The sequence below is a fragment of the Juglans regia genome, chromosome 14 (genome assembly GCF_001411555.2).
Source record: "Juglans regia cultivar Chandler chromosome 14, Walnut 2.0, whole genome shotgun sequence".
Classification (NCBI taxonomy): domain Eukaryota; kingdom Viridiplantae; phylum Streptophyta; class Magnoliopsida; order Fagales; family Juglandaceae; genus Juglans; species Juglans regia.
Genome location: NC_049914.1, coordinates 18,957,169 through 18,971,293, shown reverse-complemented (window position 1 = coordinate 18,971,293; position 14,125 = coordinate 18,957,169). Strand labels below are relative to the sequence as shown.

At 37.6% G+C, this 14,125-nt stretch overlaps 1 protein-coding gene across 1 annotated transcript; it reads left to right on the top strand.

Annotated features, from left to right (window-relative positions):
* The first annotated feature begins 1,927 nt into the window (after positions 1-1,927).
* LOC108995612 (aluminum-activated malate transporter 2-like) lies at positions 1,928-4,124 on the top strand. The gene is made up of 6 exons (XM_018971201.2): positions 1,928-2,304; positions 2,416-2,556; positions 2,711-2,983; positions 3,093-3,202; positions 3,294-3,437; positions 3,569-4,124. Exons 1-6 carry the CDS (start codon positions 2,025-2,027, stop codon positions 4,016-4,018), a joined length of 1,398 nt encoding a protein of 465 aa, XP_018826746.1. The 5' UTR covers positions 1,928-2,024; the 3' UTR covers positions 4,019-4,124.
* Positions 4,125-14,125: the final 10,001 nt, after the last annotated feature.

Genomic DNA, 14,125 nt, shown 5'->3' with positions numbered 1-14,125 from the left:
AAAAATCACCCCCAATCACACCAATTAGTCAGAGAGAGAGAGACAAATTAGAGATCTGAGTGTGTGCAAACAGAGAAGTGAGGGCCTGTGTGTGAGAGTGAAATCAAATAAGAGAGTGAGAGGGGTTGAGGGATAAGCTTACCGGCGTCAATGAGGGCCACTAATGATGACACTTGACGGTGGATGCACACGACGTGGTGGTAGAGGGATGTCGCGGTTTAGCTCTTCTAATGAGAAAGCCTTAATGACAACCACAATCTCACGACCCACAAGCTCGGTGGAGACAGCCGCGGCAAGGAAATTCTAGGTCTTGTATGAAATCACAACACTATCGGGGATGAAGGGAAAAAAAATGTATCGCTCATGGAAGAGGGAGATTATGAGAGTGGCTCGATATGTTGAGTGGGAAGTTTGAAGTGAGAAGAAATACACGAGCGTCATGTAAACTTTTGTCACCACCTAATTCCGTTACTAATGAATGCATATATTATCGCAAAAAACTAATTTTTGCAAAATTTTTCTAATGATTTTAATTTTATGGGAAAAAGGTTTTAATTTTCACAGATTGTAACTCCTGACAAATAAAATTGTCCAATGTAATTATTTGCGGCGCGAATTTTTTGACCACGTGAATTTGGTGGCAAAACATAATTATTTGCTACCAAATAGTATTTGCGGGAATTGTAAATTTTTTGTCACCAACCAATTATGTCACTAACGAATGCATATATCACTGCAAAAAAATATTATCTGCAAACTTTTTCTGATGATCTTAAATTTGTGAGAAAAGCTACTTTAATTTTCACATATTGTAACTCGTGACAAATAAAATGGTCCAATATAATTATTTGTGGCTAGAATTTTCTGACCACGTGAATTTAGTGACAAAACATAAACGTAATTTTTTGTTACCAAATAGTATTCACGGGAAAACTTTCTATCCCAAAAACCACTATTTATTGTAGTGATAGGATACCTTTCCAATGACACATTCATATCTCTATAAAGCAAATTGTGAAGGTCCGAAAGAAAATGCACCAGTAAGACTAAAATACACGAACTAAACAAATTTGAACTCGAGATAGATAAATAAAAAATTCTGCATGTTTCATGGTACAATAGAAGACAGCAATAGCAGTAAGTTAATCCAACAAGAAGTAAACAAAAAGAATTGCACATGTTTACAACAAAGACTGTCCTGAAAGAAAGTAACAAAGAATGAAAGAAACTCCACACTGCGTACGTGGCCCACTAAGACAGAGCTGCGAGGACCACCAGACAAGCCGCAGGAATCAAGACAGAACATTCAGCAAACAAAATACACCAGAAAAATAATTCGGAAGTAACCTTCCTCATCAACCCTCAAGAAACCCCCAGGTAGCACCATCATAAAGCAAGGTTTTCTTTGGGCTTCGTTTGAAAAGTAAACTCATATCAACTCATCATTATAATTATATTTTTAAATCTTAATATAAAATATAATAAATAATTTAATTTTTTTAAATTTTAAAATAATAATAATAATAATAAATAATATTATAATAATATTTCATCATCTCAACTAAATTTAACATCCAAACACGCACTCATTGCAACAAAGCTCAGGATAAAAAGAAAAATTTGTACAAGACAAAGACAAACAAACAAAAGTTGGTAGCATTACTTTAGCCAGATGGGCGACTGCTGTAGCACAAGTGATAGGTGCTAACAGTCCCACTAGTCAAACTCTTAGGGGTTCTTTAAGGTACTGGAATGTTGCAAAGACAGCATTTTGTAAACTATCGTATCGAGGTTGTTTACAACTGTACACGAAAACGTGTTCTCCTAAAACAGTAATATATTAGTTTCCATGCAAAAGTTTTCAACTATATATACAGTGATGGCTTGGCCTCTCTGATCTAGTTTCATCTCCGCAACTCATCTTCTTCCCAACACAATAAACAGAAGCTGTTGTCTTTACACTGTTGTTTAAAACACCTCTTCATCGGACCATCTCTATCAGACGACTACAACCAGTCGTGTAAATGACTTTTGAAATTCAACAAAATGAATTAGTTTCCGTTAGTGGGTGGGGGAGGTTGAAGGCCTTGCCTGGAAGGTTAGGCACCAAGATAGTCGAAGCTGCGAGGAAGATAAAGAAACTAGGACAAGATGATCCAAGAAGGATTATTCATTCCCTGAAAGTTGGACTAGCTATCACGTTGGTCTCGTTTATCTACTACGTTGAATCTCTTTATGAAGGTTTTGGCGGCTCTGCAATGTGGGCAATTCTGACTGTCATTGTCGTCTTGGAATTCTCCGTCGGTTCGTGATTTTTTTTTGGTTTTCCTTTTCAGCTAACTTAGGACTGCCTATCTGAATTTTTGGAAAGACTAATGGATATCGACAATGTTTTTTTGATGTTCCATAATACAGGAGCAACACTTGGAAGAGGTTTAAACAGAGGATTGGCGACATTCATAGCTGGGGCTCTTGGATTCGGTGCCCATTACCTTGCAAGTCGTTCTGGGGACAAAGTTGAGCCCATACTCCTTGGGCTCTTTGTCTTCCTAATGGGTAAGAAACTCAAACAGCAAACACAAACCTAGTTTTTTTTTCCTAAACTCCTTTAGGAAAACAGAACATGCTTCAAACAAGCTAATAGCGTATCAAATTTTAAATCTTTGTTGGAATTTTAACTGAATTTGGTGTAATTGGGGATGATTTTCAGCTGGGGTGGTGACATTCATACGGTTTTTCCCTCAAATGAAGGCTAGATATGACTATGGGCTCCTCATATTTATGCTGACATTTTGTTTGGTATCAATATCCGGCTATCGAGATGAAGACCTGTTAGATGTGGCACATAGAAGAGTGTCTACAATCCTAATTGGTAGCTTCACATCAGTATTTGTTTGCATTTGCATTTGCCCTGTTTGGGCTGGTGATGATCTTCACAATCTGGTTGCCTCTAACATCGAAAATCTCGGGAGCTTCTTGCAAGGTAGGTTTATGAATGGGGCTATGCCAAATTCGTGACAACAAACGAAAACCGTAACCATTTTCCATCTTGTGAATTTAACTGGTAACTTAAAAGTTAAAATAAATTGCAGGTTTTGGGACCGAGTACTTCAAAATATCAGGGGAGGTTGGAGAGTCTAAGACGGCAGTCATGCAAAGATATAAGACTGTTCTTAACTCAAAACAAAGCGAAGAAAGCTTGGTGAGTTAGATGAAACTATAAAGCCGGTCCCTTTCTTCCTAAATATAAAAAAAACCTTGACATAAGAAAAGGTTTGTTTATATGCCTGCAGGCTAATTCTGCTAGATGGGAACCTGGTCATGGTCCGTTTAGGTTCTCCCATCCATGGAAACAATACCTGAAGATAGGAAGCCTAACTCGCCAATGTGCTTATCGGATTGATGCTCTTAATGGCTATGTAAACTCTGAGATACAGGTACTATACATACTAAACCATTCTACCCAATTCCAATTATTTGATTTAAGCAAGAAATCCAATCACCATATACAAAGAAATAGAAAGCGAAACCAAGAAAGCTGACAAACGCCATGGAATTACTCTTACAGACACCACCAGAATTCCGCAGCAAAATTCAAGCGACATGCACGAAGATGAGCATGGAATCAGGCAAGGCATTGATGGAGTTAGCATCTGCACTCAAGACAATGACACCACCATCCTCTGCCAGACCTCACATTGCAGAATCCGAAAGTGCAGCCAAAGGCCTCAAATCCTTGCTGCAAGCTGGCTTGTGCGAAGAAATCGACTTCCTTGAGGTTTTGCCAGCAGCAACCGTGGCATCACTGCTAGTTGATGTGGTTTCTTCCACGGAGAAAATTGCGGAATCGATTAATGAGCTTACCACTCTTGCACGTTACGCAAGTGTCGAGCATATCATTGTGGAAGAAAAGGAGGCAGCTGTGTCAGTTCACCTACAACCAATCCCGCCATGTTCGAACACCAGTGGAGAACATCATGTTATTACAATCGATCAGCCGTCTAGACATTTACCCTAAAGCATCTGTCAATATGCGTTGCTAACAATCGCTTTAAACGTCGCACCTATTACAGTGTGTACGTATTAGTTGATTTTAAGAAAACAGTACAGGACTCTTGTGGCCATCGGACTAAGTCCAATGTTTGTGTCGCTTGGTAACAGACACAATAAATATACTGATAAAATTATAAAAAAATAAAAAGTTATAACTTTTTATTCACATCTTTTGATCCTTTATAAATAGATCTATTGATCTACGAATTTGAATAGAGAGACATAGAATGACTAACGGCTCGTTTGTTTTCGAAGATGAGATGAGATGAGTTGAGATTAAAATAAAAAAGTTGAATAAAGTATTGTTAAAATATATTTTTTAATATTATTTTTATTTAAGGATTTGAAAAAGTTGAATTGTTTATTTTATTTTGTATTCGAAGTTAGAAAAGTTGTATTGATTAGATGAGATGTTTTTTAAAAACTAACGAGGCCTAAATAGAAAAAAGGCAATTTCGAAATTCACTCTCTCAGTTTCTTCAAAACTTGTTATTAGGATTTGTTCATTCTGCAGATAATAGATTTCTAATCTCTTGGTTAAATAGTAAAATCTGAGAGTATTCGGGATATAATTTCGTGTATGCATAATGCAGTGAGACAAACATACTTGTTCTAGGTTTCATTGTATCTTGAAGGCAAATTTGTTTGTAACGCATGTGCATACCGTTATTAATGAGGACGAATATTGTGTTAAGGAAAGCGACATTTGTAACACGTCTTAAAGCAAACTTTTTTCACACTATTTTCTATTTTGCAATCCCTTTTGTACCAACATCTTACAGTCTTAATTGGCCCATTGTAAGGCTTTCGATGACTTTCTTCTCGTCATCCAAAAATTTTCAATACTGATTATTTTGCTTTTTGGTTTTCCTTAGGCTCTATTTGGATTCATATATGGTTTCATCTCATCTCATCTTATCATTACAAATTTTTCAAATTACCATATAAAATATAATAAACAATTCAACTAATTCAAATCCCAAAATAATAATAATATAAAAAATTAATATTCTAACAATATTTTATTAAATTCATTTAAAACGATCTCATCTCATCTTTTCTCATTATTAAAACCAGCCCTTATTTATTAGTTTTCTTATTTTTATTTTAAAAAAGATATACTGTTGATTACTTTGGTAATCGAAATATTCTCGTTGTTACTCCTAGTTTTGAAGACATTATAGTTGCTACTTTAGTAAAGATTTTTTTTGGCCAAGGTTTGTAATACGGCATGCGATTTTATTTTTGAAGGTGATTAAGTTTTGGCGCGGTAATAGTTTTGTCACTAAAAGTCACTTTAAGAAATTTTTATTTATTTATATTATTTTAAGCTAAAGATTCGGACGAAATCATTATTAAGCTTTTGGCCAAGGTTTGTAATACGGCATGCGATTTTATTTTTGAAGGTGATTAAGTTTTGGCGCTGTAATAGTTTTGTCACTAAAAGTCACTTTAAGAAATTTTTATTTATTTATATTATTTTAAGCTAAAGATTCGGACGAAATCATTATTAAGCTTTTAATCGAGTGACTATAATTGGATCTCAGGGCCAATATTTTATTTGAAGCCCAATTGAGATTATTGGACAATATTTGAAATCCATGGGCCCAGAAATTTAATTTGGATGACTGCAGGCTTTATTGGACCGAATGAGTCAGTTAGTGCTTCGCTAATTTATATTGGTTAGACGGACCCCTTTTTCAGATAATGGGCTGAAGAAGTTATCTAAAGGCAAATGCTACAAACGCCGTTCCCCTTCCCCTTTTGCTTCCCGCTTGGCAAGGGTATGCCCCGTGGCATGTTTCATTTTTTCTTTCCCACATCGTCTTCCCCATTTCATTTCGTCTTCCCCATTCTATTTAGTATTCCCACATCGTCTTCCAGAATCCCTAGTATCTATTTCGTCTCTCTCATTTTTTTTTCCTTTCGTTTTTGCTTTCGTTTTTTTTTCTTCCCACATCGTTTTCCCCATTTCATTTCTTCTTCCCCATTCCATTTCATCTTCCCGAATCCCCATTCCATTTCATCTTTCTATATTTTTTTTTCTTTCCGCATTTCGTCTCTCTTCTTCCCCATTCTGATGTTGCACTTTCCAGGGCTTTCGTCACATACATGAGACAAGGGGTTTATGTCTTTCCAAAGAGCAAACAGTCACCAGTGTATGTAATTAGAATGCAGAGAGATGAAATGTAGTTTGCTCTTCGGAAAGGCATAAACCCCTTGTCTCAGGTATGTGATGAAATCCATGGAAAGAGCAACGTCAGAATGGGGAAGAAGAGAGGCAAATTTCTGAAAGAAAAAAAAATGCAGAGAGAAGAAATGGAATGGGAAAGACGACGTGGGAAGAAATAAAAAGGGAAGCAAAAATGAAAAAACAAAAATGCAGAGAGACGAAATGGATACCAAGGATTCTGGAAGACAATGTGGGAAGACTAAATGGAATGGGGAAGACGAAATGAAATGGGTAAGACAACGTGGGAAGAAAAAAAAAGGGAACCAAAAATGAAAGAAAAAAACAAATGCCATGGGGCATACCCACGTCAAGCGGGAAGCAAAAAGGGGAAGGGAGAACGGTGTCTATACCATTTTTCAAATATTTATTTGACGAGTTGGATTTCTATTAGATTCAAGACCCGGCTATGAAAATATAGGCTAGCCAATAGTTTAATCAGATCCTTAAAATGGTCCAAGTGAGGTGATAAAACCAACGAAGAAGACCATGAGCCTTGGCACAAGCATAAGAGAATCCTAAACCTATGAAAATGACACAACCCTTTGTGAATGACTTGTGAGACCCAAAACTCAGACCCAACTACCTATAAATATATCAGACCCACACGTTAGACCTCGTGCACACACCTTCTCCTCCCCTCCCCTCAACCTAAACCAACAACAACTGGGTTACCAAAGCAGAGTTGCACCAAGACAACTCCATCTCCTCCTTGCACGCCACCCCCATGAACAAGACCAAACCATAAGCCTCTCCAACACAAGACACCACCATCAATGTAGGTCCCCACTGAGCATTGCCTATGTCCAATCTCCACACCATGAGACTCCTCTAACACCCAGTATTTTATTGTATTTTTAATTGAAGAATTATTTTTATTAATTTAAATATTGATTCTCATGTTTTAAATTTATCGGATTTTTAGTGGGTTTATTTTTATGATTTTTAATTTGTGAAAATTAATTTGATATGTTTCCTTAATATTAATTATTGTTATGCATTTAAATTTCTCTTTATTTTAAATTAATTTATTGTTGGATTTAATTATTTTATTTTCATTTTATCACTACATTTAAGTTATTTTATTTAACTTGTTGTTTTGAAATTTTTTTCGTTGGATCATTTTTGTGACCCAAGATGTGAGGATTGTATCTCATTTTTTTCTTTTTCCTTTTTCTTTCCCTCTTTTTCTTTTCTTCTTCTTTCTTTTCTCCCCATTTCTTTTTCTCCCCTCTCTCTCTTCTCTCTCGCGTGCAGCCCCTCTCTCCCTCGTCCGTGCGTCGCCCTCCACCCTGCCCCTCTCCTTCTCTTCCCCTCCTGCCGGCGACCTCACCCTCCTGTTTCTAGCCCCTCTCACGCCGTTGTGAGCTCCCACGCATGGCTTTAAGCCGCGGCCACCATTTGCTCCAGCGCCGCCGTCTGGCCACCTTTGGCCACCATCTCTTCACCACATCATCCTTGACCTCCCAGCAACCTAAACCACCCATCCCCTCCGATTTGCCATCGGTGAAGCACCACCATCCACATTTCTGTTTTGAGCATTTTGGCCTCCAAACACCTCCCACGCCGCCACCCACGGCCAACCACCACCACAATTAGGTTCACTGACATCCCTAAGCCTTTCCCTAGTAATCTCAAGTCTTAGTTTGTCCCTGTTCAAAAGTGGGTTTTTCAGACCTACAGCCACAATGCATTTTGCACTATTCCGTTGCTGTGCCGCTACCTCTTGCACCTCCGTAATTCTTCAAAAATTATAATAAAACGCTATAAGTATTTTCCCAAAGAACTTTCATGATTTAAATGTATTTTTACACTGACTCATTTTTATTGTGATCTGGTTGGTTGTGCCGAACTGAGTCTTAGGAGTAAGGGGGTCAGATGGATAGGAGGATGGAGTTGTTTGTGTGTTCTAGATTGTAATGTGAATTGTTAGATGTTGGATATTGAGACATTTCATGTACATTGCATATTTGCACGCATGATTATGTTTGTAAATTAAACTGGGTCTTCGTGTAATTGCATTCATGTTCTTGTGTTTATTAAAAACTGGGTTTTCATGTGATAAATGATTTTTGAGTACGTGTGTATCACGACCCCAAGCCGAGATGGGGCATTATCTCGGTGGAGCTTATCTGGTCACTCAGGAGCGGAATATACTAAGTGACGTCCCCTGGGTTGTCGCTAGGCGACAATGGGATCAGACTGGGTGGTTACACTCTCTTGCCGAGTTCATGGCCCCTCTACTGGCGGGGGTTAGAGGATGCTTTGCGACGAACGCTCCGGGCGCAAAATTGGGCATTGTTGGTTATGAAGTCACATGCACGGTTGTTACCCGTGGTGTGGCTAAGGGAGCCAGGGTGTGCAGATGGTCCCTATGGGAGATCATGGTGCATACAGTAAAATTGGTTAATGGAGCATTTTTTGGAAAAATGGCGAGTTCTTGGATAAATGGATTATTAGGCTATTTTCTGAAAAAATAGCGTATGTTGGATAAAAGGATTTTGTGTGGGTCATTTTCTGGAAAAATGATGGATTATTATTTTTGGCCTAAATAGAATTTTGGCGTGTGTTGGTAAATATTTATTTTCGGGGAAAATGTTGTTTTGAGAATAATGCATACTTCATAATATGCATGCATGTTGGTTGCATTAATGCATTTTTATTCTCGAGGGTTGTTTGGATTATACTTACCTGCGGTACCGTTTTATGGTAACATAAATTTCGATGCAGATAAAGCTGAGGGTGAGCCTGAGAATTCGGCTCAGCCCGAGGAGTGATTTGGGATCACTCGTATTTGTATTTGGCCTTGTATTATATTTTTATTTTGGGATAATTGTATAACTCTTTTTAATCATTTTACTTATGTAAATTTGTATTAAAAAATTCTGGTACTTTGTTGACTTACTTAAATTATCTGTTGCATTGTTTATTGTACACTATTGCATGTGCACATACTTGGCATTATTGTTGGGATGCGTGACCATGCTATCATCATCCGAGTGTCTTGATTCTTGTGTTCCCGTTCATGAGGGTCGGGGGCGCCACAGGTGGTATTAGAACGGTTCGGCTCTATGTAAAATCAGGTGAGGTACCAGAAATTTTAAAAGTTGTAAATTGAAATTATTTAATTTAAAGTATGTTGTTTTTATTTGTTTTATTTATTTTATTGTATGCTACTTTGTTTGTTTATTTATTTTATTGTAGGTTATATTATTTTATTTGTTTTATTTTATGGTAGGTTATTTTATTTGTTTTAATTATTTTATTGTGTACTACTTCATTGTTTTATTCATTTTGTCGTATGTTATTTTATTTATGAAATTTTATTTTATTTTATTTTTGTTTTGTTTTGTTCGGAGTTGAAAGGTGGGTTAAGGGTTGTGCTATGGCAGGAAGATGGTATGATCGTGAATGCCATTGTTAGGCTTAAACATGTAATGTAGTAGGCCAGAACTCTTGGTGATTGGTTGTTTTTAATATCGAGGCTCGAATGACATGGTTTGGGTGAACTCTATGGAGTAGGAACTCAAGTCGCAACTGAGGAGGGGAATAGTTTTAAACCGCTTAGGATAATTGAGGTCTTAGGTTCCGTAGAATTTATGTAACAAGTCTATGGAGTAAGAGGTTGTAAGTTCAACAAACTTCAAGGTTAGATTTATTAGAAGTTCATCTAAGGCTTGAGGTCCTATAGTTTAGGGGAAATAAGTTTATTGGATTTAAGGTGGTAGGATCAACAAGCAATTGATGGATTACTTAGATTAGAAGTTTTCGATCTAGCCGACTTTGAAAAGCAGTTTGATCACATTTGGAGCTTTAGAATTCACAAGCTTTATAAGGTGAATGCTTTAGATTTAAGGTCATTGATCTTGAGGATTTTGGGAAATGATTCTTATCTGGTTTAAGGTTTTAGAATTGCAGAGTGGAAGGGTTGAATTATAATAGGATTTGAGTTCTTTGTTTTGTAGACTTGGTACGCTAGCTTGATCTATTGTAGCGATTGGTTAGTCAGTAACCATGGAGAGAATTTCTTTGGAGATGGAAGGTAATGATCTAGGTCGTATTTTTTCTGAGGATTGAAGATGTTGATCTAGTTTGGAGAATGATTGTTTTTAGCTCCAGGTTACAGTGGCAAATTAAGGATTTAATCCATATCAATTTTAAGGATAATAGATAGTGCAGATTTAGGAAATGATTCTTGTTGATTTCGAGGATATAGGTCCAGAACATGGAAATGGTAGTGATGGATCACTTGCATGTTTGGAAGCTTTTTGGTTTTGGCTAATGGTGCATGAGATCAATGCGTAGTAGTGGTGGGTGTGTACGCATTTCGGAGAGTACAATCCTAGTCTCCTTTTTCTGGCTTGGAGGAAGTGGCTTTGGTAGGTGTTGAAGAGGAGAAAATACAATAGTATTAAATTCAAGAGATTTTGGCTTGGAGTTTTTTGGTAAGTCGATTGGAGTCTATAGTCGAAGCAGGTTACTCAATAGAATGATGGTTGGCAATAATTGTTGTGATTATCTACAGGAATTAATTGTGACTTGAGGTTACCTAGGAATTTAAATTTTGAGGCTATACTTTCCTTTGGAGATTGAGTGTCCAGTTGGTTGAATTGAGGACATTGTTATTTAACTTGAAGAGAGATTGATGGGTCGTCATGTATGGTGTATGATAAGATCTTGGAAGTTGAAGTTTAGGCATCAGCGGTGGATAATATGATCAAGCACGTGAGTTAATAAAGCATTAGGATCCATGGGTGCTTTGCAATGGCTTTTGGTGGATTGAAGATTTGAATAGTATGGCTTGCCTTGAGGTTTAATAGTGATGTGCTATTGAAGGAACTAGTCATGCTAATACTAGCTTATAAGAGTAGAAGTAGGTGGGCAAGTTACCAAAAAGGTTTCAATAATGTTTTGGTGAAGTCAATGGTGGTTTGTAGTGAGTTTAGTCACCGCTAGATTAGATGATATTCACAATGCAGGTGATGAGCTTTTGGGTTTAGGTTGTCAAGTAGAAGTTTATAGGCGCTATTATTGGTTAGCCGGGTTGGAATTGAGCCTTTTAGGGTATGTTCCTTATCTTTGATGAGACGGGTGTATTTTGGGGTGATGTTACTTGTTTTCAATTTGGGATGTTGAGGTTGATGGATATTGGGTTTCTGTCTACGCTAATGGATGTATTTTGTGGAATATTGATTTTAATCAAGGTTGCGGGAGTTAATTGAGGAATATGAGTGATAACTCCTGGTTTTGGGAAATAGAGTATTTTCTACCAAAAGGTGGTAAGAGTTTTCTTGTTAGTAGGTATGGAGCCACCTTGTACTCAATGGTGTCTTTTTTTTTATGAGGACATAAATTTTATGCATGTGGCGAATTATCAGAGTGCGCAGAAGGAGCGTGATATTTTGGTTGTAATTAGGAGTTCAAATTTTGTGTTGATTTTGAGGAATTAGCGGTCACTTGAATTTTTGAGACGATACTTATAATTGGAGATTAATCATTTGGTTGTGCAAAATTTGTTATTGATGGTTAACTTTGGGAGTGGCCATTAGGTTACCAAAGGTAGAATAAAATGAAGGTTTAGAAGTTATAGCATATGAGTTGATTGAGGTTTAGCACATATTTTTGTATGGAGCTATTAATCATTGGAATTTACTGGATTTTGTATTAAGGTTCTTGTGGAAAAGGAGATTTTAGATAACATAGTCACCGTAGGAATAGTGGGCATGATGTGCCATTGGGAGGCTAATGCGAGTATGATGGATATTGCCATGTTTATTGAGAGATGTGACACATGCCGTCAAGTTAAGGCTAGGCATCAAAGACCTATTGGTAAACTTCAACCTCTCCCTATTCCTGAGTGGAAGTGAGATGATATTTCTAAGGATTTTGTAGTGGGTTTGCCGATAACCCCTAGTGAGAAGAATTGGGTTTGGGTGATTGTTGATCGGTTGACCAAGAGTGCCCATTTCTTGCCTATCAACAATACCAACTCTTTGGGTAAGTTGACTCGGTTGTATGTCAAAGAGATAGTGCATTTGCATGGAGTACCCAAGATTATTGTGTTGTATCAGGACCCACGGTTCACGTCCCATTTTTGGAAAAGTTTGCAGGTAGCTTTAGGCACTAAGTTGAAGTTTAGTACTGCATATCACCCTCAAACTGACGGTTAATCAAAGCACACTATTCAGACTCTTGAGGATATGTTGCACGCTTGTGTCATGGAATTTTAGGGGAGTTGGGAGAATCATCTGCTGCTAATAAAGTTTGCTTATAATAACAATTTTCATGCCTCAAATTAGATGGCCGGTATGAAGCTTTGTATGGAAGGAAGTGTAGATCACCTTTGTGTTGGGATGAAGTTGGTGAGAGTAAATTAATTGGGCCTGAGTTAATTCAAGAAATGAAAGATCAAGTTCGATTTATAAGGACAAAAATGATGGAAGCTCAAAGTCGTCAAAAGAGTTATGCAGATACAAGGAGAAGAGACTTATCCTTTGAGGTAGGTGATTGGGTTTACCTCAAAGTCTCTTGTATGAAAGGCGTTAAGCACTTTGGTAAGAAGGGAAAGCTTAGTCTGAGGTATGTTGGCCCTTTTCAGATTGTAGAGAAGGTTGGGCTTGCTGCTTATAAAGTTGCATTGCCGAACTATTTTGGGGAAGTTTATGATGTGTTTCATGTGTCGTCATTGAAGAAGAGTTTTGGACAGCAAGAGCCATGTTTTGTTGACCCTGAACGCATTTAACTTCAGCCTAACCTTACTTATGAAGTTGCCTCGACGCAGATCGTGGATTGGAAAGAGCAAAGGTTTAGGTCCAAGACAATACCTTTGGTGAAAGTGTCATGGGGCGATCCGTTGGCTCATGATTTCTCTTGGGAGAGAGAAGCCGACATGAGGGAACATTATCCGTATTTGTTTGATTGACCCCAACGCTATGTTTCTTAAGTCTACTCTTAGTCTAATCTTATTCCTGTCCTAGTTTTAATGTTTGAACTTGCTAATTTCGATGATGAAATTTTATTTAAGGGAGGGAGGATGTAACACCCCGTATTTTACTGTATTTTTAATTGAATGATTATTTTTATTAATTTCAATATTGATTCTCATGTTTCAAATTTATCAGATTTTTAGTGGGTTTATGTTTAGGATTTTTAATTTGTGAAAATTAATTTGATATGTTTCCTTAATATTAATTATTGTTATGCATTTAAATTTCTCTTTATTTTAAATTAATTTATTGTTAGATTTATTTAATTTATTTTCATTTTATCACTACATTTAAATTATTTTATTTAACTTGCTGTTTTGAAATTTTTTTTGTTGTATCATTTTTGTGACCTAAGATGTGAAGATTGAACCTCATTTTTTTCTTTTTCCTTTTTCTTTTCTTCTTCTTTCTTTTGTCCCCATTTCTTTTTCTCCTCTCTCTCTCTTCTCTCCCGTCCTTGTGTCTCCCTCCACCCTGCGCCGCCGTGTGCATCTCGTGTCCGTCACCGCCCCTCTCCTTCTCTTCCCCTCCTGTCGGCGACCTCACCCTCCGGTTTCCAACCCCTCTCGCGCCGCTGTGAGTTCCCACGCATGGCTTCAATCTGCGGCCACCATTTGCTCCAGCGCGGTCGTCGGGCCACCTCCGGCTACCATCTCTTCACCACATCATCATTGACCTCCCAACAACCTAAACCACCTATCCCTAGCTCCGATCCGCCACCGGTGAAGCTCCACCATCCACATTTCCGTTTTGAGCATTTTGGCCTCCAAACACCTCCCATGCCGCCACCCACGGCCAACCACCACCACCATTAGCTTCACTGACATCCCTAAGCCCTTCCCTAGTAATCTCGAGT